The 24,142-nt window shown below is 32.2% G+C and overlaps 3 protein-coding genes across 10 annotated transcripts; 1 reads left to right on the top strand and 2 right to left on the bottom strand.

The window, feature by feature from the left end:
- Positions 1 to 5,697: 5,697 nt before the first annotated feature.
- LOC126669594 (uncharacterized transporter C405.03c) lies at positions 5,698 to 9,670 on the bottom strand. The gene is made up of 8 exons (XM_050363100.2): positions 9,185 to 9,670; positions 8,326 to 8,715; positions 7,089 to 7,306; positions 6,755 to 6,825; positions 6,522 to 6,623; positions 6,329 to 6,446; positions 6,103 to 6,238; positions 5,698 to 6,021 (listed from the first exon to the last, which is right to left on the bottom strand). Exons 1-8 carry the CDS (start codon positions 9,263 to 9,265, stop codon positions 5,959 to 5,961), a joined length of 1,179 nt encoding a protein of 392 aa, XP_050219057.1. The 5' UTR covers positions 9,266 to 9,670; the 3' UTR covers positions 5,698 to 5,958.
- Positions 9,671 to 14,880: 5,210 nt separating this feature from the next.
- LOC126669135 (bifunctional purple acid phosphatase 26-like) lies at positions 14,881 to 18,661 on the top strand. Of its 8 annotated transcripts, XM_050362488.2 has the most exons (10): positions 14,884 to 15,290; positions 15,391 to 15,591; positions 15,676 to 15,787; positions 15,996 to 16,222; positions 16,338 to 16,476; positions 16,853 to 17,073; positions 17,220 to 17,341; positions 17,464 to 17,625; positions 18,421 to 18,469; positions 18,571 to 18,661. In XM_050362488.2, the coding sequence occupies exons 1-10, from the start codon at positions 15,123 to 15,125 to the stop codon at positions 18,598 to 18,600; spliced, it is 1,431 nt and encodes a 476-aa protein (XP_050218445.1). In that variant the 5' UTR covers positions 14,884 to 15,122; the 3' UTR covers positions 18,601 to 18,661. The 8 variants fall into 8 exon arrangements, with proteins under 8 accessions (XP_055960429.1, XP_050218444.1, XP_050218445.1 ...); XM_050362487.2 differs by having other exon boundaries at positions 14,883 to 15,290; positions 18,421 to 18,595; XM_056104452.1 differs by lacking the exons at positions 18,421 to 18,469; positions 18,571 to 18,661 and adding an exon at positions 17,825 to 18,299.
- On the bottom strand, positions 18,471 to 22,020 carry LOC126669134 (synaptotagmin-4). Its single transcript, XM_050362486.2, has 13 exons — positions 21,759 to 22,020; positions 21,560 to 21,668; positions 21,423 to 21,469; positions 21,187 to 21,307; positions 20,968 to 21,095; positions 20,778 to 20,879; positions 20,617 to 20,691; positions 20,460 to 20,539; positions 20,231 to 20,381; positions 19,929 to 20,159; positions 19,540 to 19,836; positions 18,923 to 19,036; positions 18,471 to 18,751 (listed from the first exon to the last, which is right to left on the bottom strand). Exons 1-13 carry the CDS (start codon positions 21,861 to 21,863, stop codon positions 18,605 to 18,607), a joined length of 1,707 nt encoding a protein of 568 aa, XP_050218443.1. The 5' UTR covers positions 21,864 to 22,020; the 3' UTR covers positions 18,471 to 18,604.
- Positions 22,021 to 24,142: the final 2,122 nt, after the last annotated feature.

The following is a 24,142-nucleotide window of genomic DNA, read 5'->3' on the forward strand; positions in this document are numbered from 1 at the left end:
TAGATACTAGAGCGACCCTTTAATACTTGGGATAACTGGAAGCTAACATGTGTTGTTCTTCATCGGAATATACTGAAGAAGATATATAAAGATACTATATTTGGAAAGTCAAGCGATGATGAGGACCGAAGATAATGATCCAATTTTAGTTGCTGATAAGTTAAATAAGTTACTGCTCCCTTCGTTCTTTTTTAGTTGTCCATTTAGCCAATTTTATTTGTCTACAAATAGTTGTCCATTTAGTAATTTCATGTGATATTAGCTATTTATCTTTCAAGTTTATCTATTCTTAATAAATGACCCTATGTTTTAATTTAAAAGGCATTTATTAACTAATAGGGCTATATTAGTATTTTTTTTATAAATTAAGACAAAAGAATCACTATCTTGTTATGTACAATATTGGCTAAATGGACAACTAAAAAAGAACGGAGGTAGTATAACATAACTTTGGTTTTATTTATATGATGACATAATAATAGCACGCTATTTTAGTTCACTTATTGGGAGACAGTGGGCTTTCTTTTTGACGTGTTTTTTCAATTTTAAATTGGGTAATCTACACAAATCCCTCAAAAATGGTACTATCTAATGTTTTTACCACAGCTTTTTTATTTTTGTAGTAATCTCTCAATAAAATTGAAAAGTTTTCACAATCCCCTCATAACCCAAAATAAACTAAAACATAAAAAAATAAGACAATTATGACCTTATACAAAACCGTGACAATAAACAGGAAAGAGTTTTTTTTTTCAGACAAAGAACCACAAATTACTTTATCTTCAACCTCCAGCATAATTCCGCCATTAAAACTCCAACAATTATTTAAATTTTGCTTATTTTTTTTTATGCCTCTAATTCACTATCATTGATGGTGGGAGAATGTCAGAGAGGCGATTACGGTGGCGGTGATGGGAGGATGCCCAAGAGGCGATGCCGGTGGTGGTGATGGGAGGATGCCGGCGAGGCGATGTCGATGGCGGTGATATGAGGATGGACGAGAGTTTTCCAAATCGGAATTAACAATGGCATTAGGAGATCCACGACACTGGCGTGATTCTAGAAACAATGTTGGCAGCGAAGAGACGAATAAGAGAAGGAATTGTAACTATGAGTGAGAGGAGAGGATATAAAACGGCGTCATTGATGAGGTTGCTTGGGGAAGAGCAAAAAAAAGGAGAAGTAATGCAGTGTACTGCGTGTGCATGATAAGAAAGAAAGGAGAAGCATGTGGTCATACATATTAATTGTTGTAAAGAGCATTATTTATGTGGACATACTATACATATCATAGGCTCATGCCTCATAGTCAGTTTTTTTAGATATAATTATATTTAAATTTATTTTATATATATAGGAAATGTCACACTCTAATCCACTAGATGCAGTATAAATTTTATTTATATAGGAAAATTATGTTTTTTAAAAAGGATATTACTTGATATGTACATATTATTTCAGATTTATAAGTACGAATTATAAAGTTTAAAGTTGATTTGGAGTTTATTTTATGAATTAATTTTAATTTTATAATTATTTTATTAATATTTTTTAATTTTTTAATTTTAAGTTTATATTAAGTTCACATTGAGTTCATATTGGATTAATACCGATCACCGTATAAAATTTTAAATATTATTATAAGTTTATTTATCACTATATAAATTTATCTACGAAGTGTAAATTTTATAACATTATAAAGAGCACCAAGAATTTTTTTATAAAAAATTAAATTAAGGTAGTTCAGTTGATATAGGTTCATATCAGGTTCACATCAGGTTGATTTTTGGTGTTATAAACTATCAAATACATTTCGCTTAAAAAAATATTCAATTTATAAATTACACAAAATCTCAAAATTTATCTATATAAAATGTCAGTTAAGATTGTAAAGAGCAGTAAGATAAATTTTATGAAAAAAATGAATTGAGATAGTTCAGTTGATATAGGTTCACATCAGGTTAACATCAGGTTGATTTTCAGTTTTATATACTGTCAAATACAATACACTTAAAAGAGAGATTCAATTTATATATTACACTAAATTTCAAAATTCTCTCTATATAAAATATCATTTAAGATTGTAAACAGTAGTAGAACAAATTTTATTAAAAATTAAATTAAACTAGTCTAATTGATATAAGTTCACATACGGTTCACATCGGGTTTGTTTTCAATTTTGTAAATCGTTAATTACATTTCATTCAAAAATAGTTATTCAATTCTTATAATAGACTATATCTCAGAAAAATTTCTATATAAAATATTAGATAAGATTGTAAAGAGTAGTAAGACAAATTTTATAAAAAATGAATTAAGATAGTTCAGTTGATATAGGTTCATATCAGGTTCACATAAGGCTGATTTGTGGTTTTATAGACTAATATCAACTCATTCTAAATTAAATTAATAATAAATTAATTATAAATTAAAATTAATTTATTATAATCAAATTAATTTATTAAAGATTTACATTATAAAAGTAATTTTATAAAGTAAAAAATAGACTAATTTTATATTAAAAGTAAACTTTTTAAAATGTTTTTACAATAGTGGGTGTGAACTTAATATAAACTTAAAACAAACTAATTTGATAAGAAACTTCTCTGTACATTAGACCCTACAATTTGTTACAATTTGATAGATTGTTGTCCTTAATTTTTACATTATCAAAAGACAAAAGAAGAAAATAATAGTCAAACAAACCTCAACTGTCTCATTTTTATTTTCTTCTCCATAATTCTTACCCCGTGGCACATTTAACCTTACAATTTTCTGACTATTAGTAGTTTGTCCTCTCAAAATAATTTCACCTAAAGATAGCTCGACTAATCTCTAGTCATCCACACAATTTTTAAGATTATACACATATTCAAACTTTTTGATTAGTTGCCGATTAACAGACGACCATGATTCATTTTCTGGTTCAGCCAATTAAAAAATTTAACTGTAATTTGCATCAATGTCATATTCAAGGCTTCACCCACTATCCAATTGTAATCTTCCACTCTTTCACGTATTTGAAAATCAACAGCCCAACTCTTTATAAAGCAAACCAACTCTCAATTTTTTTTATAACTGTAATCACCATCAATGTTATATCAAAGATTCCACCCACTACCCAATTGCAATCTCCCACTCCTTCACTTCTATGAAAATCAATAACCCAATTCTTCATAAAACAAACCAATTTTCAATTTTTTTTTCTGTAACTGTAATTGTAACACAATTTCTTCATTTCTTTTTTTTTTATTTCTCTCATTTTCTGTCTTCAATAGTAATTATTTTCCATTAATTTAATAGTTCCGAACTTATGGTTGATGTTTTTAACGTTTGGTTAATATTTTTGCAGATGCAGCAGATCAAAGTGTAATGAAAGTAATGGAAAATAAGGTTATGAAGAAGAAGGGTGAAGTGGGGGAAATTATTGTGTGTAGTTGAAACACAATAGAAAAATATACCATAGGGATAAAATAGGAATGGAGAATATAAAAAGGTAGACATGAAAAACATTTTTAAAAATTGAGAGATTTCTGCAAAAAATAAAAACATGAGTCACTAACATAAACAATTGGAATTTTGAGGGATTCTATGTAATTTTCTCTTTTAAATTTCAGTACTTTACTAGAAGATAGTGGAAGAGTTTATAAAAAGGTTTAATTATTTAAAAACCACTCACCTTGTAATTTTTTTTCATTTATACCATGACCTAGAAAAAATTTCAATTGTACCCTATTTTTGATTTTTATGTTTTATCTCTACCTAATGAGTTGAATTGACCTATTTTCTTTTGAAAAAAATTATAAATTATTCCTTTATTTTTAACCTATATTCTAATAAAACGGTAATGTTAATCATTTATGTATCTTGTTTTTAATATTTTCATCTTTAAATTAATTAAATTATTAAAAAAATTACTTTTGAGGTACAAATGAAACATAAAAATCGAAAATAGGGTACAAATGAAAATTTTCTTAGGTCGTGGCATAAATGAAAAAAAGTTATAAGGTGAGTGATTTTTAAGTAATTAAGCCTTCTAAAAATGACTATATACTTTAAGATACAAAAGATATTAACCTTTAGTTGTCAGCGTCAGCATACAGTTTCAGGTTTTGCATTTCTGTTACCTGTTTAAACGGTTCAAATGCGTCAATTCTAGCTACTTAGAGCAATTAAGAAGACTTCGCAGCCAGTGGCGGACGCAGAATTTTTTTATAAGGCAGGCAAGGTTATACCGAAATTTATAAGATGGAAAATATAACAAATTTAAGGTGGTCAGTGCTATAAATTTTAAGGTCGAAAAATTATAACTAACATATATATTCATATTTTTCCAAAGATCCAAAATAATAAAGTAGTCGACTGCCCACCATAAACTTTTTCTAGATCCGCCCCTGTTCGCAGTGAGAGAGAAGTCAACCTTTGCATCTACTGAACTATTTTCGGAGTGAGAATCTCTGTCTGAAAGAAGAGAAGACAAAAGCCTTTTTAGACGAGAGTCAAAATACAGTCAAATTCTAACTCGGTTCAACTCCAAAATTTATAACTCAAAACTCGAACTTGAATTGATCGAGATTTATTTCAAGGTGTATTTTACTAGAAAACAGTCGAAAAGTTTCTGGAAATGAATTAATATTTTAACCAGCAATTTTTTTTTCTCTCTTTATAAATTAGGCATAAACATCTTGTTAGGAGCTGGTTATTACGAACCCCCCATCGGTCTAAGGTATTCTTTACCAACTGCATGATTGACATCTTCCTTAATTTATTTGATACACACTAACTAGTTTAAAAGTTGAATTTTGAGACCAAGTGGCCGGCCAGAACAGTCAGAGGAGCTCTTAGGATTGAATGTGAACTCACTGAGAGCCCTTGATGGAGCCGTTCCACCGAGCTGTCCCGAGCCAAAACGAAGGCCTCAATCCGCATAGATGCTCTTGTATTGGATAAAGCTCTTAAACATCTGCAGCCAGATCTCGTGGCTTTAGTTCCCAAGTTGGTCGAACATTCAGGTGCAGTTTGTGCACTTCTTGAAAGACTCCAACAGGCTAATGCAGAACCTGCACTAAGGATACCTGTAAGATACATTTTGTAGAAGTGTTTTGTTCGTTTACTTTACTTGATTGTGTTGTTTGTTTGACTGAATGCCAAAGAAGGCATATTTGCAGCATTTAGCTCAATTATGATAGTCATATTGCTCATTCTAATCTGCCATTTTTTCCTCCGCTACATCTCATTGCATGACTAGACTGGTTTTTGTTTCTCAGGTTTTTGGTGCTCTAGGCCAAGTGGAATTTGGCAGTGATGTTTGGGAACACATTCTCTTTCAATCTTTCGAGCTTATGTCCGACTCAAATGATGAACCCCTTGTTGCAACCATGGATTTAATATTCAAAGCTGCATCCCAGTGCTACCGTCTTCTTAAAGCAGTAACTAATTTTGATTCAAAAATCTTATTCTATTGTCCTGAAAGTGTTTCATTTCCCTATATAATGTCCTCTCTCTGTTATAAATTCTATGTCAGGGCAGTTCGAGTAAGGCAAAAAAACTTGGGTTCTGAGGTCTCACCTTGTGCCCTGGATATTCTGATATTGAAATCTTCACTGATATGTTATCTATACCTTGTCTTACTGTTTTGCTAATATTTCTTATCTTAGGTAAATGTGTAAAGATCATTTGTAAAAGCATATCTACAAATTCCACAAACAAGAGAAAATAATTTTCTTTCCTTTGGGTTGAAAACAATTTTCTTACAATTTGGACTCCACACAGAAGCTTGGCCAAACCGTTTCAGTATTACAATTACGAACCTCTCTAGCTCTCATTTACACAATACAATAACAGCTTATCATTTCTCTACAGATAAAAACCCGTGTTGATAAATCATCAAATCAATGTGGTTTCAATGTCAAAATGTTGGAGATCTGCCCCATAAAGAATCTATGATTTTTGTCAATGCTATAATCCCAACTTCCTTGAGAACCAATCTGAAAGATTAGCTATCACGAATCCTGCAAAAACCTGCAACACAGTTCATTCGGTTAAAGACCGAACAATTTATAAATCGCTGACAGATACTGAAAATCTGATGGTAGATCTCACCTGAGCAGAGCCGAGAATGTAAATTGCTGAATAGTGACGACCATGAATTACCATATCAGCTAACATAGCTAGGGGAATGGTGAGTGACATTCCCAAGGTGGCCACCAGTGGAGTTGTCCATACAACACATAATGCCCTAGCAAGAACAGAACAATAATTAAATTAGCCTAACATGATAATATTGGTGACTGAAGCAATTAAACCGAAACTGATAGCTTGAGTGTACCAAAAATAATCAGAGAGGACACTTCCGATAAAGCCATTTGCTAAAACAACTTCATCCAATTTAGCTGAGTGGGGAATTGTAAACTTCGGTTCTATTCCCAACGCGGTCAATGGCCATACTGAGAAAAAAAAAATCAGAAAGTTAAAAGTAAGATCTCATCCTAGTCAGCCTTGAAAATAATAGAATCTCTTACTGAGCCACCATAGAGCTACAAGCGTGAACAGGCCTATATATCCGAACAGCTTTTGAACGTCAACATTTTCTCCATCCTCGCCAGCAAACTTTTTAAGAAGCACTGAATAATTATAGTGAGATGAACACAATATACAGCAACAAATATGTTAGAACATCGACCACATACACAAATAAAGAAAAAACCATCTGTCCAGTAGATGAGGAAAACTAAATTAGATCATTTTGACCAACCTGTAAATAGTCCATATGACACTGCTGAGAGAAGGCCAAAAAGATCTCCAATAAGAGAGCGCTTATCGTTGCTGAATTAGAAAGTTTGGAATGTAAGCGACCAAAAATGCATACAAATTACAAAGAGCGAGATGAATAAATAACAGAAGGTCAACAATATACTGGTGAAATTTGAAAGAGTCATTCTGCAGCAGGGCCAACTACATGTACAGTACATGAAAGGTCCTTAAAACAGAATTGGCAACGTCTTTCATTTGATTTAACGCAAAGTGAAAGAGTGAGAAGCCAATTGTAATATGATGTAAGGAAAAAGAAAAGCTAAAACAGAACTTACACTGAAGAGCTTAGTTGAGCATCATCTGCAGCCCAAGTTTTGCCCAGAGTAGTCATGACAACACCAGCCATGCTTACAAAGACAGCTGCTACTTTCGCAGCATTTAAGGTATCTTGACCCAAAATCACCCCAATGAAGAGGGTAAAAAGTCCCGATGTTGATGACAAAACTGTTGTACTTGCAACACTTGTATTTGCGAGTGCGGCATTTGAAAAATACTGCTCATAGCGACAATCATAAGCAAAATTATCTTCAATTTTTTGAATTTTGATGTTATTAAGATAAAATCTTTTTCGTACAAACAATTTGAATTTAGCAAAATAATAATTATATTAGAAGTACTCATGTAAAACAAATAAACATAAGAAGAAATACTATAATATCATTTTAAACATGCTAGGTTATAATGTCGGATTTTTTTTTTTTACATGTACACTAGCATTTGGCAGGCATGGCTATGAATGATACTCTTTTTCTTAAATGCCATTGGGGGATGATTCAGTCTCTGTTACCATGCAAGATGCCAAATCCTTCATAATTCCTAGCACGACATGCCACTGTCTAAAAGAGACCAACCCTCAAAAAGTCCGCACTCTATGCTTACGGCTCCACTATGGTGCCTTACTGTCCTAATCTTTTTCCTATCATTTTATTGAGCCTTGCATTTACCTAGTTGATCCAGTGAGACAGCTGATAGTCGTCTATGCCTAAAATAGTCCATCTGGATCTTGTGAGACAACAACATTATCTGAAAACATATATAACTAACAATATATGGAAGTCTAGGGTCTCATTGATCAAGAAAATTACTTGATGCATACATGAACTAAATCTTAAATCTATAACATGGTGCGAAATTATCTTGCCAGAACACTTGCATTCGTATATCGCCATTAGCAGACTTACCCTTGCAACAAACACATGCTTAAACATAGCTGCAGCAAAATTGAGTTCACTGGTATCAAGAACCGAATTTCCATCTTTGCATGTACAGATCGATGCTAAAAGCATGCATGAATTGCTCGTACAGCTAAATTACTAAAGGACGGCTACTTTTCTAGGAGCAACTTCATTCCAGAAAGAATATTTGTAGTGCAGCACACATTTTTAAATCTCACACCAATTAAAACAAAGGCACGTATATTTTTACAGCTAAAAGATTGGAAACAGCAAAATTGATCTTTGGATGTCACAAAGTTCAGAAATAAAAAAACACTCTAAAGCTATAAAAACATACCTCTGTTACAAACCAGATTGGGGCTATATAAAACCCATACATGGCAATTTGTCTAGTTGTGACCTCTTTGACATGTTTCAGCACATTTAAGTCATCTTTGTGTCTCGGAACCAAAGCCTTCCCCTCTTCTCCAGCCGAAAGGTCAGCTTCACTGTCTTTTCTAGTCAAAGTTCCCTGAAGTTCCATCTCAAAAAATTTCCGACTCAGAGGAGAGTTTAATCCATCAGAAATCTCATCTAGGCTGCCTGCATCAATACCACTATTAGAAGAACGACGCTTTAGTATCCTATATATCCAGTCCTTAAAAAATGCTATTGGAAGGTAAACCACCATCAACGAAGCTCCAAGAAATGTCACCGCAAATGGTTGTTTGTAGTCAGTGAAAATACCCTGAAAAACAAAATGGATCACTCATTTCGTAAAAACTCAACTCTTATCGAACAGTGCATCATAAATTTAAATTATCACCACACCAGTAATAAACTTAATGATTCTGTTGCTAAGCTACAGTACTCAAATTATCTATAGTAATTGGGTCTAGTTGATGCACAATTATCAGTCTGATCATTTGACAAAATCACACAAAATGTTCCCCTTTTCTTCTGAGTTTGACCTCATTTATATGTAAAGCAAAGAAAATCTTTGCATATCTTTCAAGTTTGACCTCGTTTCCGGTTGAAATACAACTAAAAAACGGCATTAATTTCAACAAAAATCGCAATAACAATACATCAGCAGCTGGTTAGAAATCAAATTCAAAAAACGGGTACTAGCTAAAATCATGAACCACCCATCAACCACCAACTGAAACTGAACAAATTCCAAATACAAAAATCTAATCTTAAACAAGGAAACGAACCTGGGTAACTTCAGCAGAGGTGACCCATATAATAACAACAGCAGCAATCAAGAACAAACCAGCTTTATATCTCCAACCCATAACCAAATTTCAAAATTAAAAAGACCCAGAGTCAGAAATTAATAGGAGAATACCAAAATTGTATCAGATCTTTGAAAACAAAATGAAGATGAAATAGTAAATTATGGATGGGATTAGATAGAGTAGTCAAACGGCAAGTGGAGCAATAATGAGAGAGATCTGACGTAAGGGTGCAATGCGTAAAGAATGCAAAAAGAAGGGAAGCGGGTTAATTGGTGTGAATTAGAATGAAGAGAATAAAAAAGTGAGGGTTCCTGCAAATCAGAAAAGCCAAAAAATGTGCATAAAATAAAATGGTGGAAAATTTAATGGAGGGAAGGGAAGGTAGAGTGGCACTATTAATGTTTTTAGAGAGAGTTTTGGTGGTTATTACAAGTTATTTAATTCATTGTCTCCACTTCTATGGTTGGTGTATTCCAACCACAATACCATTATGGCATTGTGCATTAGAATTAGAAATACTCTAGAATGGGGGTATTCTTTGTCAAAAAAAATATGGGGGTAAAATAAATATTTCAATTAATAAAAATACAGTCGACCCTCTGATAATTAATACACATGGTGGATTAAAATTTATTAATTATTAGAATTATTAATTTATTGAATTTATATAAAAAAGATATTTTAAAACATTTACATTAATAGACCTAATATTAATATTATATTATAAAAAAACTAACTAAATACACTTTATAATCACTCAATTTATAAAAAATAATTTTATATTCAATTTAAGAAATATCAATTGATATCAAACTAAAAAAATAATTATTAAGAATTTGTATTCATAAAGTAAAATAATTTTTAATATTTTTTATACTAGAAATACTTTACTTACTTTAATTTGTTTATCTAATAACTTATTGTAAAATTTCTCAAAAGAATAAAAAAATCATAATTTGATGGTATTTTAACTTCCACTTTATGAACTAAGGTTAGTATTGCCTCAAATAAATCATCAATTGTTATATATTTCTTTAAAAAATCTCTCTAATAATTAATATTCATGTAGAGTATATTTTAAATTTTATTAATTATTAAATAATAGAATTATTAATTATCCGACGTGGAACGAAGTTGGTTCTCTCAATTTTCTATTAATTATTAGAATTATTAATTTATAGAATATTAACTATTAGAGGGTTGACTGTATAGGATTGTATAAATAAGTAATGAATATTTGTATTTATATTAGGCTTAATTGCGTAAAAAAATCACAAACTTTAGCGTGTTTTGCAAATTTAACATACACTTTCAATTTTGGCAAATTAATACACAAACTTTTATTTTTTTGCAATTTTAGCACCGACCAATTTTCCTTCAAAAATATAAAAAAAAATATTGATGTGTACACCGGAATAGCCACTGTTCCGGTGTCCACATCGGCATTTTTTCACGGAAAATTTATCGATAATAAAATTGTAAAAAATCAAAATTTTGTGTATTTACCAAAATTGAAAGTTTATATAAAATTTGCAAAACACGCTAAAGTTTGTGATTTTTTACGCCATTAAGCATTTATATTATTCAATTGATGATAAAATCCTTTGAATATGCAATTCCAAGATCTACTTAGTTAATAATTATTTTAAATCATAAATTGATGATTTTTTTTTTAAGTAAACATGATTGGATCTTATTGTGTTAGAGCAGTTATGTAGTTTTGATTTTATTTTGTAAGGCGATCTGCAAATCAAGATTTATATCTTGTTCCATGTCAAGTCATTAGAAACGGTTATACCTTTTCTGAATTCTTACACCTTTAACTGCTCTTTATTATTAATGAAAGATTATTCGATTGTCAAAAAAAAGTAAACATGATTACAAAATATTAAAATTAAACATATTATGCATAATGTAATGACTTCATACATCATTTTTTTAGAATACTTTAAGAATACTTCATACATCATTTTAAAATTTTATTTTTTATTTAAATTTCTCGTAACCTTAAATAGAATATGATTCGTATCAAAAATATATCAGAATAATATTCTAAAATCTAACTAGTCCATCATGAGTAATGTTTTTAGTAACTTAATTTTTGTTTCATCATATAGCACTATGAGTTGGAGGCTTGGAGCTTTTCATCTTTCTAATGGAAAAGGTAAAATTGTTTATAAATGACAAATTTAATTACTCTATAAATTATGCTGCTTTGAGCTACAATTCCTTCAAGAGGTAAAACAAGACTGTTTCAAGCCTATTTACATGTAGAAACTTGAAAAAGAGAGAGGACGGCATTTCAACTTCCATTGAAAAAGATTTGAACTTAGAAGTTTGAAACTGACTTAAAAATTGAAAAGAAAAATTGTTATGGTCCAAATTGTTCATTATTTTTATAATTTTTGATTTTAATTATTTTTTTAATTTTTCAGTTGTAATTGTAACCTTTTTTTAAATAATTTGTTTAAATTAAAGTGAATATATATATATATATATCTTTTATATTTAAAATTCTTGATATATAATGATAAATTGGAACAATATGAAACATTACCATGAATTTATTTGAATTCTTTTTTACACAAATTTGAGCAAATGGCTACAATTAAATATAAAAATTGAAAATAACTAAAATTAATGATTTAAAAAATCTAAGTACAAACAAAAATAATTAGACAAATAATATATTTTTGAACAATGAAACCTTCGAAATTCCATCAGTAAGTTAGTTGCAATGAAAAACTGAACCAAAAAAAAGTTAGTTGCGATGAAATAAAATGCAGATTTCACCAATCCATTTGTTTATACTTTAGTTATTTTATATAATAAAACTATACAATTAACTGTGAAGATCTACCAATGAATTATAATTTGTTCCCAAAGTATCTTATAGAAAAAACTACTATGATTTTAGTTACAATTTGGTCCCCAAAGTACCTCAACAAAAACAGAGGCACACTCTGCCTCTGAAACAGAACACTCTCCGACTCTCTTCAATATCTCCAGTTTCAATTCTTGCTTTTCTCCATGATCCAACCCTTCTCCAACTTCAACACTCACCGCAAATCTCCTCACACACTCTGCCAATTCATCTCCACCTTCCAATCTTTGCAATTCCATTAATTTCTCAACCAACCCTTCTTCAACCATAGCTTCAACCGCTTCTTTTCGACCCAAATACGCAATTTCACAGACGCAATCCATTGCAGAACCTTTAATCTCCGACCTCAAAAGGCTTACAATTCTTGGAATTTCTCCGTCCAGTTCAATCTCATCAATCAATGGAGTTTTGATCAATCTTATAAGTGAAGTCAGTACTTCAATGGAGCAAACCGAAGCCATAGATATTAAAGATTGAACAATTGGACCCATTAACACTAATCCAACAAAAACATCTCGGTTGAATTTAACTAAATTAACTATACAAATTGCAGATTGTTCTCTGATTCTCTTTGAGCAAGTCGTGTCGCATAGTAAAAATTCAAGAATTGAAAACCCTTTTGCTCGTAAAACCAGTTCTTGAAAATCACTATCAAATCCCAATAGTAACCGACTCTCGAATTCTTTTAAGACTCTCAATTTTTCTTCTTCGTTTGCCATTTCTTGATCTTGAGTTATCTTTACGAAGTTAAATACGATTTCTTGATCGACACGGGTCTGCACTTCGGTTTCGAGTGCACAAGCAACTCGGTAGATTCTGTAGTTGATTATTCGGCGACGGATGATGGAGTTGAGGCAGTAGCCGTTGGATTTTTTGTGGGATTCGAGTATGGTTTTGAGGGAGCGTAGAAACTGATTGATTTTAGAGAGTTTAGGGTTGTTAGAGAAGATGGTGAGGTGTTGTCTTTGAAGGTTTAGTAAAGCTTCAGTGGCGAGTTGGGGGTTGTGGGTGATGGAAATTGAACTGTGTTCGAGCTTTTTTGAGGCTTTTTTAAGAGAATGGAGAATTGATAGTAATGGGTTAGTGGTGGTGACTTTAAGCTGTGATGATTGTTCCATGGCTGCTTTGGATTCGCGCCGTAAGCAGATCGGTAAAGCGCGGTAGAGATGAATTTGTTAGGATATAAGCAGTTGAGAAAACGACGGCGTTTGAAGTAGGAAATGAGAATAATGAACAAAGGATCAATTCACCCCCTCAACTTGGCACGAAATATCAAAAGAGTCATTTCTACCGTTTTTGGTCAAACTAACCCGCAACTTGCATTTTTGTATCAAAACATCCAAAGAGAGTGGGTTATCACTCCCCCTTAAACTATGTAAAACCAAATCAATTTAGCCCTCCGCTCACACCAAAAACCGCTCAATTTCCATCGGAAACCACCTGAATTCTTTTTACTGTTGCCAGAGCAGACTCATCTGGGTCTGCTCCTTTAACGGCAGAGTAGACCCATCTGGATCTGCTCCTCAACGAGGATATGGTGCTCCTCTCCTCTGACGAGGAACACCAGCTCCTCGTTGAGGAGCAAATCTGCTCTTCAGGGGAGGAGCATATTTGCTCTCTGAAGAGCATATTTGCTCCTTGCCGAAGGAGCAGTACTCCTCCCCTGGTGTTAAACTACTGGTGTTAAATTAATTTTTAGGTTTTATTTTGTAATTTTTTATAATAATGACTATTTCAGACTTTAAACTAAGAGAGTGTGTTTCAAACACAGATTGAGAGTGGGAGAGACAAAAAGGGTTAATTTGACCGAAAAACGCAAGTTGCGGGTCTGTTTGATCCAAAAATGGTAGATTTGACTTATTTGATATTTTGTGTCAAGTTGAAGGGCTGAATTGATCCTTTGTTATGAGAATAATGATTTTGCTGAAATAAAATGAAAAAAGGTTCATCTTGATACCTAAACTTATACGTAAACAATACTTAATGGGTTAAATACATTGGAGGTTAGCGAACTTCAATTTATTTATTTAAGGTTATCAAACTTTAATTTCTATTTGAAAAATATATTTTAGATCTAATTTTACTGATGTGGTGATCTAAATTAGAATATTTAAAAATATTTTTCACATTAATAATCTAATTATACGTCATGGATTGCTAGTAACCATTTTTAAATAAAATATATAATTTGGTAATGTTTTCCGTTGCAACGAACATTCTTAAATTAGATGACCGCATAAGTAAAATAAGATGAGAAAAATCGTTATGAGATAAAAATTAAAGTTTGATGACCTTAAAAAAATAAATTAAAATTTAATATTCTTTTTGAAATAACTTAGAAATTTAGTAACCTCCATATATTTAGTTCAATACTTAAACTATTTTAATCATCAATAGTAAATAATATAGATAGCACCGACATAGATACAACAAAAAAGCACCTAAACGAATACTGTAAAAACTAAAATTTTATGTTCAAAACACTAAAATTTCAAGATTGAATAAAATGTCTACTACCTTTTTTTTAATTCAAAAGAATGGTTTTTATATTTACATTAATTAGAAATTACAATCTCTATTTCTAGATCAATTTTCTTTCAAATTGGATTATTGCGGTCCCATTTTGTTTAATTTTGGAGGTCATTGTTATAAAAATAAAAAAAAGATTGTCCTCAATTGATTTAGATAATTATGATTTAATCAATAACGACACATAAATTTAAGGACCTATATGAACCTTTGATCCAAAGAAAATAACCCGCATATACCTTTGCTTACGGACTTCCCCGACCCGACTGTGACAGTTCAACAAACCGCTCGCTGTTATCTTACGCCTATGCTCAAAAAGTCTCCATCTTTGAACTGTCAAAAATCTCTACAGTTTCTTTTCATGCCCCATTCTCCGTCTCTTACCCGAATCATTAACCAATTCAGGTACCCATTAGTTTTATGATTTACCTTTACGCTAATTTTTGCTCGTAAAATTTGTTCGATTTTGAAGATCAGTAAGAACATTAGAAAATAAAAGCAATGCAGTTGCTTCAATTTGTTGCTGTATTATTTTCATTCTTGAATTTCTCGGAAAATGTAAATGCGGGTATGACGAGTTCATTCACTCGTTCTCAAGCGCCGTCTACTGATATCCCTCTTGATAATCAAGTATTTGCCGTTCCAAAGGGTTATAATGCTCCCCAGCAAGTAAGTTTTTTTTTGTTTAATTAAATTTCGGTGATTGAATTTTGGATTTTAAGATGTGTTTTTTTAGTTTAATATGATTGGTGGGTTGTTGTTGATTTAGCTGCATATTACTCAAGGTGATTATGATGGAAAGGCTGTGATCATTTCTTGGGTTACTGCTGATGAACCCGGTTCGAACAGTGTGGAGTATGGTACATTGGAGAAGAGATATGAGTTTCATGCTCGGGGGAGTGTGAAGAACTATACGTTTTATAATTATACTTCGGGTTATATTCATCACTGTCTTGTGGATGGACTTAAGGTTAGAGGTGTTGATTAATTGAATTTTTGAATTGGCATTATAGTAGGGTGTTTAAGTTTAACTTGGTATCTTTGCGTGTTTTAGTATGATACGAAGTATTATTACAAGATTGGAGAAGGTGATTCATCTCGTGAATTTTGGTTTCGAACTCCTCCGGAGATTGATCCGGATGCTCCTTATACTTTTGGAATTATTGGTGAGATTTTTGTTTCATACTTGTCTCTTGATTACTGTCTCACTTGAAGTTTACTGCTTAATGAGTGCTGTATGTAGTCTTGAAACAATGTGTCTTTAAATTTGTTCTTGAAACTCTTGTGCTGCGGTTTTTTGAAGAGCATTTAGTTAGTCTAGAATACTGTTTTATGTAGATTGTTCTTGTTCTTGATTGGTTTGTGAAATTTTAGGTGATTTGGGTCAAACATATAATTCTCTATCCACTCTTGAGCATTACATGCGGAGTGGGGGACAGACTGTCTTATTTGTTGGTGATCTCTCTTATGCTGATAGATATCAATACAATGACGTTGGTATCCGATGGGATTCATGGGGCCGTTTTGTTGAGAACAGTACTGCATATCAGCCATGGATTTGGTCAGCTGGGAATCATGAGATAGAGTACATGCCGGACATGGTATTTGAATTTTTTGTGTTCGTTCTGTTGGTCCCTTTTATTAACATTTCTTTATGTCATGCTGGCTCTAATTTTTTCATTATTCGTTACCTCATTCACGTGTCCATTTTTATAGGGGGAAGTTGTTCCATTTAAATCATATTTGCATAGATTTGCTACTCCCTACACTGCCTCAAAAAGCAGCAATCCTCTTTGGTATGCCATACGGCGGGCATCTGCTCACATCATTGTCCTCTCTAGCTATTCTCCTTATGGTAATATTATTTTAACTAGCTTTCCTTTGTTGTTTATCAACTAAGTAGTATGGACACTTCATTTGATCAACGTTTTCCGTTACAGAAACGTGTCGGATACTTGGCGTTTTTGAGATGAGACTTCATGTTAACATAGGAAATCTTAAAATAACACTGTTATACTGTGTCCGCGTCCGTGTCTGTTTCCCGTATCTGTGTCCGTGCAACATAGTTTATCAATCAGATACTTTTTGCAGCTCTAATTGAAGTAGAAATGATAGCGACTTTCATTAGCATTTTTAAACTTTAAATTTTGCTTTGTCTTTCTGTAATATACTCGTTACTATATGTTATATTGTTATGTGGATCTTAAGAATTTGCATAACTTTTTAATTAGCGAAATACACTCCTCAATGGAGATGGCTGAGAGAGGAGTTTAAGAGAGTGGACAGGGAGAAGACACCTTGGCTTATTGTACTGATGCACGTGCCTATCTACAATAGTAACGTTGGTCACTACATGGAAGGTGAAAGTATGCGTTCCGTGTTTGAGAACTTGTTTGTCCGTTTCAGAGTTGACTTCATTTTTGCTGGCCATGTGCATGCTTATGAGCGATCAGTATGTATATTCTCCCCTCGTTTTATATTTCTATAAAAGAAAAAAGATTAGCTGATTTCTAAATTCTTGTGATAAACATGTTGGCAGAAAGAAAATTTATTTTGAAGACTTTACTTTATCTCATAAAAGGTGATGTCAACCTGCAGTATCGCATTTCAAATATACACTACAATGTGACAAGTGGTGATCGATATCCTGTACCTGACAAATCAGCCCCAGTTTACATAACTGTCGGAGATGGAGGAAATCAGGAAGGTCTTGCTGGAAGGTGATAAATATTGTAATATTTACATTTTTAAATTAAAATACCTGGAATTGGGATTTCACTGGATTCTTTGAGATATTATTAACCTGCCGGATGAAGCTCTTAGATATGCTATGCAATTCCAGGTTTTGGGACCCACAGCCAGATTATTCTGCCTTCCGTGAAGCCAGTTATGGTCATTCAACTTTAGAAATCAAGAATAGAACGCATGCAATCTACCACTGGAACCGAAATGACGATGGCAGAAAAGTACCAACTGATTCAGTAATTTTCCATAACCAATACTGGTAAGTATTTTTGTTGTTGTTTTTGTTTGATCTCCTTAGAAAGTGATATGTTTCAGTGTTGCATTAGGCCATAAAATTTAAAATTGATCGATAAATTTTTAGTAACCTGGAAAACTCACCTGTCCTATAATTTCATAGAGCTTTTGCTTTTTGCTAAAAACATGATATTTAGTTCATTCTACGATATAAAGCACGGTAGTGGATTGTCCTGCAGGGCAGGCAATCTGCACAGGAGGAGACATCTTAAGGCTAGAAGACGTATCAGTAACTGAACTTGTTGGATAAAAAGCTGTTTGATTCAGCTTGCACGCTTATGAATACTGTACGCATAGTATTTGCAGACTCCGTAATTACTAATCCAGTACAGTGATTGCTAAGAACATATGTGGACTTCGACAGTTCAGTTGGGAAACATTACACATCTGCAGGTGCCGGGAAACAGCTATTATGTCGTTAACAAGCTCATGTACTTCTCATATCCCATGTAGAGGAATGTGTTAATATTTTTAGTTGTATTAATCATGAAATTTATGAATTTGCTTCCCTAGGCAAGTTCACTGATTCGTTTTTGAAATGTAAGTAAGTTGACAATTATTAGATGTTAGTATTGTGCTTCCGGATACTCCAAAATTCAAAATTTCTTGCAATAAGATGCTCTACACTATAATTTCTGATTTTGGATGCTCTACACTGCAATCTTTTATACTGTACTGCAGCAGAATGCTAATAGTTCTACTGCCATATCAAAGATTAATTTTATTTTTAATTCAGTTCCTCAAATTTTTCTCCGAGCAGTGAAAGTGGGAACTGTAATAAGAATTCAAGAACATATATTATACAGGAGGTAAGAATATATCTGGCAATTCTTTCTCATTCATCTTTTATCCTTTTTACAGCTTCAATTATGAGCAAACCTTATTTTCGGACATCTCGTCTTTTTTACAGCTTCAGATCCGGCAAACCCTACTGATGTAATCTGTCAAACTTCGCGTAATTTAAGCTGCGGTGTCCATTTGAGATGCAAGGAAATCTTTCCGGATTTAGTACCATCTATTGGAAAACTGTCCTGAAATTCTCCTTCTAATAGAACCCTGGTGAGTGTCATTATGACTCTTCCTATTTTATCCTGAAGGATTTGCAAACTTCAGTGTTACTACTTCCAATAAGGCATATAAACAATATATGTTAAAACGGAAATAAAAATGGTGAAATAGAAACCGGTGAAATGATATTTTTATAAGAATTAGAGTTTCAGAAGTATTTCCAGAAAATGAAAACAAATCATTTGAGCTATTACCTTTCCAAAAGTGTCATGGTCCCAGACTTCCAACATTAACATATCATGTAATGCATCCTCCACAACGAAGTCGAATGTTTGATTCCAAACTGGATTAAGATTCTCATTTACAACCTGAGAAAACATAATGGATTAACTAATTTAGTGAGAAAAAAGAAAATGAAAAAATAAAACAAATATAAAGAGATGAACAATTATGTTGCATGAAACTTGTCATATCCTATGTTTTGGCGTTTTGTTTCCATTTCCGGATACCATTACGAATCTCCAAAAAGTTTATATATTTATAAGGATAATCACTATTGCTCCATGAGTTTATATCTGAACTACTTTTTTCCTATAAATTTAGAAAATTACTATTTCCCCCTCACATTTTAGTTTTTTATTTAACTAATTAAGGGATTTCAGTTATGTAAAATATAAAAAGTCAAGGGAAAATATTGATTTTTCAAAATTGATGGAGAAACAATAATTCGGACGTAAACTCATGGGGATAATAGTAACTAATCCTATTTATAATATAGTCTTAAATAGTTGTTTCGCCATTTTTTTCTTTTAGCATTTCCGTTTCCATGCAACATATATGATCAGCGTAAACCGGAAATTTTAGATCTTACCCTCGTTCTGAATTTTGATTCTGATTTTTTCATATGAAGAACAACATAAGGATCAGCTTTTCCTGTCAAGTCTACCACTGGCAACTTCTCTGCAGATATCACACTAACCGATAGTACCCCTCGAACTATAACGTTTTTTTTCTTAGGAGAGTTAGGTTTCTTAAGAGTACTGACTCCTAAATCTTCAGTTCCACTCTTAATAGCCTTTTCCAAAGACGTCAATTGATAATCACCATTAAAAGGATTCATCAAGCTGCTCTCTGTGCCGAATGGACAGTATAAAAGCTCCAACTGAATCTATCGACAAGGTATAACAATAACATTTTCGAGATCAAGAAAATAAAATATACTCATCAAGATCAAGATCAAGTGGCAGTTTAGCTTCTGACCTGACCCCTGTATTTAGTATCTCTCTGAAACTCCAAATCCTTGACTAGTTTCAACCATACACCCTTCACTTTTCCAGGTTCAAGATCCTTTAATGCTACTTGAGCAATGCCAATGAGTTCCGAGGCTTGAATTCCTTCATCATCGAAAACTCTTACCGTCAAGTGTTGAGTCGATGGATCTTCGACTATGAACTCGAAGTGTTCATTCCAAATAGGATTCAATTGGTTGCTCTAAAGAACATTACAATTGAGTTATTATTACCAATCAAACAGAAAACAAAAGGACAATGATTTTGTCTTACAATTGTTTTGCTCGTTCTCATTCTGTCACGGAGTGGACGTATGAAAACAACTGCATAAGGATCAGATTTCCCGATAATATCTTTGTTAGTTAACTCTTTGCCTTGTACAAGCTTCACTTCCAGTTTTCCGACAGGCTTCACCTCCAGGTCACTGAGATTGCAAAACTTAAATTGCATTACAAAATCTAAAATAATTCATGCTGCCGATAAAACTGCAGGATGCATATACCTGTAATCACCGGGTAATATCGATACAATTTTCCGAACTGGCCACGTTATAGAATCTTCAATAGCATCCCGAATAGTTTCCTAAACATATTAACAAAAAATCATCAGTAAACTTACAAGTCAATAGTTATGAATTACACTATTTAATGTTCACAGACCTCAATAGCATCAGATAATCCTGGTATTGCTGATATTTCGCCACCGACAACTTTAAGCGTAAAATCCAGCTTTTTCTGCAGAAACAATCACACGAGAATCATAAACATCTACCTATGTACTTGATTAAACATGCATAAACAACTTGTTCTTAAAAACTCACCTTATGTCTCAATGAATAAGAAATGGCTCCAAAACCAGGAAATTCTTCAACTAATGGTTTGAAAATTAACCTGAAAACCCCAGTGAATCCAATATTTTTAACCTATAAGTAGTTATGAGAGCTTTTGTCAAATATAGTAACTAGAAAAATCAGCAGATTTAGCTAAGCAATAATTTATATACGAGTTTACCTGTACAGGTAGCGCGACACCAACTCGGGTATTGATATCGATAACAATATTTGGATTGCCATCCCATTGCATTTCCAACTCCATGGTCACACACCCATCTCCACTTTCCTCTTCAACAATCGAAATTCCTGCGCGATAATCACTACTTCTGCTCATCTCATTGATCAACGATGCAATCAAAATAAGTGTTTGTATAAACTCATCAAACAGACTACTAACCTGTAAGCTGTGGAGCTACAGTACCAAGGGTTAATTTCGAAAACTTGAGAGAGGATAGTATAGCTGGTCTATACTGTTCAAGAATTGGCTCCACATTGCTTCTTATCAATTCTGATGCTGCCTATGCAAAATTGTCAAATAAGCCACATTTTGGTGTCACTTCTAAAACTCTGAAACCTCTATATTTATAACTTGTTCTTACAAAAAATATCGTTTCGCTCGAATTATTGGTATACCTGATCAACATAAGGCCAAATCTTGTCAAGCTGGAGATTAAGCCAAGTTAACTGCAATCAATCAAAACAGAAACTAACGTTAGATCATGAGGTTCTAACAAAGAAAAATTCGTTATTGCAGAATGGGGCTTTTAAACTTAACTTTTGTCTCTGTGAAAAAACAACCCATGATGGATATAATTCTGCAGGTAATAATTTTCTGGAATCCTCCACTGTCATTCTTGCAAATGCAGCTATTATTTTTGCCTGGCCGGAAAAACAAAACCATTACAATAATAACCTAACAGAAACAGAACATATCATGGCAAATATATATATAGTGAGAGAGTGATATACCAATTGAGACCGATGTAGAGATCGGATATTCTGATAACGAGCAAATGCTACGATTAATCCAATTCCGGTGGATATTCCGATGAACATTCCGACCAAGAAAGACATTTTTTTATATATTTATAGAATTAACTTCTCTGTTCTTCTGATATTATAACAATGTCGACAGTAAAAGAAGAATTGGATCAAGAGGAGGAAATTAATTTGGTTTTTAAATAAAATTTATATGATTAGCATTATTAATTTTTGAATCTTCTGTTTCAAGTTATCGATCACATCTGCATAACACAAAAAGAAGAAAAGTAATCATCTGATTTTTCTTTTTTCTTTCTCTGTCTTTCAGTTTTAGGCCATGTATTTTTGTGATATTATGAAATCGACCCTATTCTTTTGTTTTTAGCTAGCTATTGACTATGGAGAAATAGCAAGCGAAGTATGTAAATGACAGTAAAGAAGAAGATTTGGGGTATAAAGAAGATATTTGAAATGTTAGGGGTGAGAGTGAGAGGAAGAGAAAAAGCAGGGAGAATAAGAAAAAAGTAGAGTTCAGGTGGGAATCTGATTCTTAGGTTGCTTGTTGTGATCGCCCTTTTGATGCCAACTGTAATACCTGTCAGCATGACACGTATACTATTTCATTTTGCGAGGATACTGACGATTAGTTGACTTTTTTACAAATTGACCATGGCCAAGGGAGAATACTAGCCGCCACGTGGATTGTTGAGATAGTGTGAGTCACAAACGTCTATTTGATGACTGTGTCAGTTTAAAGGACTTTTAAATTGTCATTTGACTATCATAAAATGACGTGTAATATACAGCCTAGCAAGCACTCATGACCTGTTCTTTCCACATCAGCTTATATGATGACACTATACACGCCACCTCTCCAATCCAGTAGGTGCGCATGAGATACGTGGAATGAAAAATTCTTAACTCAACTAAATCCACCCTAACATATGACATAATTATTTATAAAAGCCACATTGATGATTAATTTATACTATATTTTATGTTCACAAAAATTAGTTCTATATTGTCTAAAAATAATATAACTGTAACTAATTAAAGATTATATATAATCACGTTATTTGTCATATTTAAATGAATGGTTCATATTTTTTACATAATAAATCCTAATTTTTTTTTGGTATCCGATGATTAAGTGATATATCAACTATGTCGAAAACCGATTGCACAACATATTGGACATCATATTTACATGCTAGAAGGACCATCGTAAAAATACAATTAAAATAGAATCAAAAATATGCGATTAGAGTTTTTTTCTTTTCTGTAAAATGTCTATACAGTTTGAGACGAATTAGTTTAAATGTAAAAAGTTTAAAAATACTATTTTATTGTTGAAATCCGTTTAAAATACCTCATACTTAAATAAAAGGTTAATTGCTAGTTAATACACAAACTTTATCCCAATTTGCAATTACAACACGAACTTTAAAACTTAGCAAATTGGTACACCGATTTTCATTTTTTGGCAAATTGATACACCGAACTGGAAAAACACTAACGTGGATATTGTCATATACAGCCACGTGTTGTTGTATGATTGGTCGGTGTACTAATTTGCCAAAAAAAATGAAAGTTGGTGTACTAAATTGCCAAGTTTCAAAGTTCGTGTTGTAATTGCAAATTAGGATAAAGTTCGTGTATTAATATGCAATTAACCCCTTAAATAAATAATCAAGCGATTTAATCCACTAGTTTTAATAATATTGAAAATTTTCTTTTATTCAAATAGAATTAAAAAAAAGGGTAAAACTTATAATTTAATGAAATATAAATAAAACTATACTAATTTGTCAAAGTAAAATGAAATCAATTAATTAAAAAAATTCATTCAACTTTTAATAATATTTTTATTTTTTTTACAATATTTTGGGCGTATCCCTCAAATCATTGGGGCGGTGCTAGATGTAGCTTTTCTCCTGGAAAAGATGCCTAATATTTACAACGCTCATGATATTTTTCCAATATTTTTTGATAGCTTTTTTATATTTCTCTATAAAAATGAATTTATCGAATAATTTTAATTATATAATATAATATAATCATCATTAATTTTTTTACTCATGTCATGTGTTGATCTTAACTATTATTATCTCAAATATTATACTCTTAATTATAACTAATAAGAAAATTACCATAATTTAAGAATAATCATTTTTCTTTTCGTTAAAAAATAATCAAAAGTAAAAAAAACGCTAATGACATAAAAATTCATTAACTTTGCACGTTTTCTCATTTAAATCACGCTGTTTAAAATTTTTCATTTACATACATTACTATCAATTTTTTCCAAATTCATACACCGTTCAAAAATCTGGTGAAAATTGTTGAGTTGACAACCAGATAGTGACATGCTA

The sequence above is a fragment of the Mercurialis annua genome, linkage group LG2, assembly GCF_937616625.2.
Source record: "Mercurialis annua linkage group LG2, ddMerAnnu1.2, whole genome shotgun sequence".
Taxonomy (NCBI): Eukaryota; Viridiplantae; Streptophyta; class Magnoliopsida; order Malpighiales; family Euphorbiaceae; genus Mercurialis; species Mercurialis annua.

Bases quoted from the DNA above. Each gene is read 5' to 3' on its own strand.
- LOC126669134 (XM_050362486.2), bottom strand. From the start codon at position 21,863: ATGTCTTTCTTGGTCGGAATGTTCATCGGAATATCCACCGGAATTGGA. The intron at 21,096-21,186 runs GTTAGTAGTCTG...ATTATCGCGCAG, and splicing joins TGTAGCTCCACAGCTTACAG to GAATTTCGATTGTTGAAGAG. The intron at 20,540-20,616 runs GTCTGTGAACAT...TAATATGTTTAG, and splicing joins GATTATCTGATGCTATTGAG to GAAACTATTCGGGATGCTAT.
- LOC126669594 (XM_050363100.2), bottom strand. From the start codon at position 9,265: ATGGGTTGGAGATATAAAGCTGGTTTGTTCTTGATTGCTGCTGTTGTT. The intron at 8,716-9,184 runs GTTCGTTTCCTT...TTTGTTTTTCAG, and splicing joins CCTCTGCTGAAGTTACCCAG to GGTATTTTCACTGACTACAA. The intron at 7,307-8,325 runs GTATGTTTTTAT...CGCTATGAGCAG, and splicing joins CAATCTGGTTTGTAACAGAG to TATTTTTCAAATGCCGCACT.
- LOC126669135 (XM_050362487.2), top strand. From the start codon at position 15,123: ATGCAGTTGCTTCAATTTGTTGCTGTATTATTTTCATTCTTGAATTTC. The intron at 15,592-15,675 runs GTTAGAGGTGTT...TGCGTGTTTTAG, and splicing joins GTCTTGTGGATGGACTTAAG to TATGATACGAAGTATTATTA. The intron at 17,074-17,219 runs GTATGTATATTC...GTCAACCTGCAG, and splicing joins TGCATGCTTATGAGCGATCA to TATCGCATTTCAAATATACA.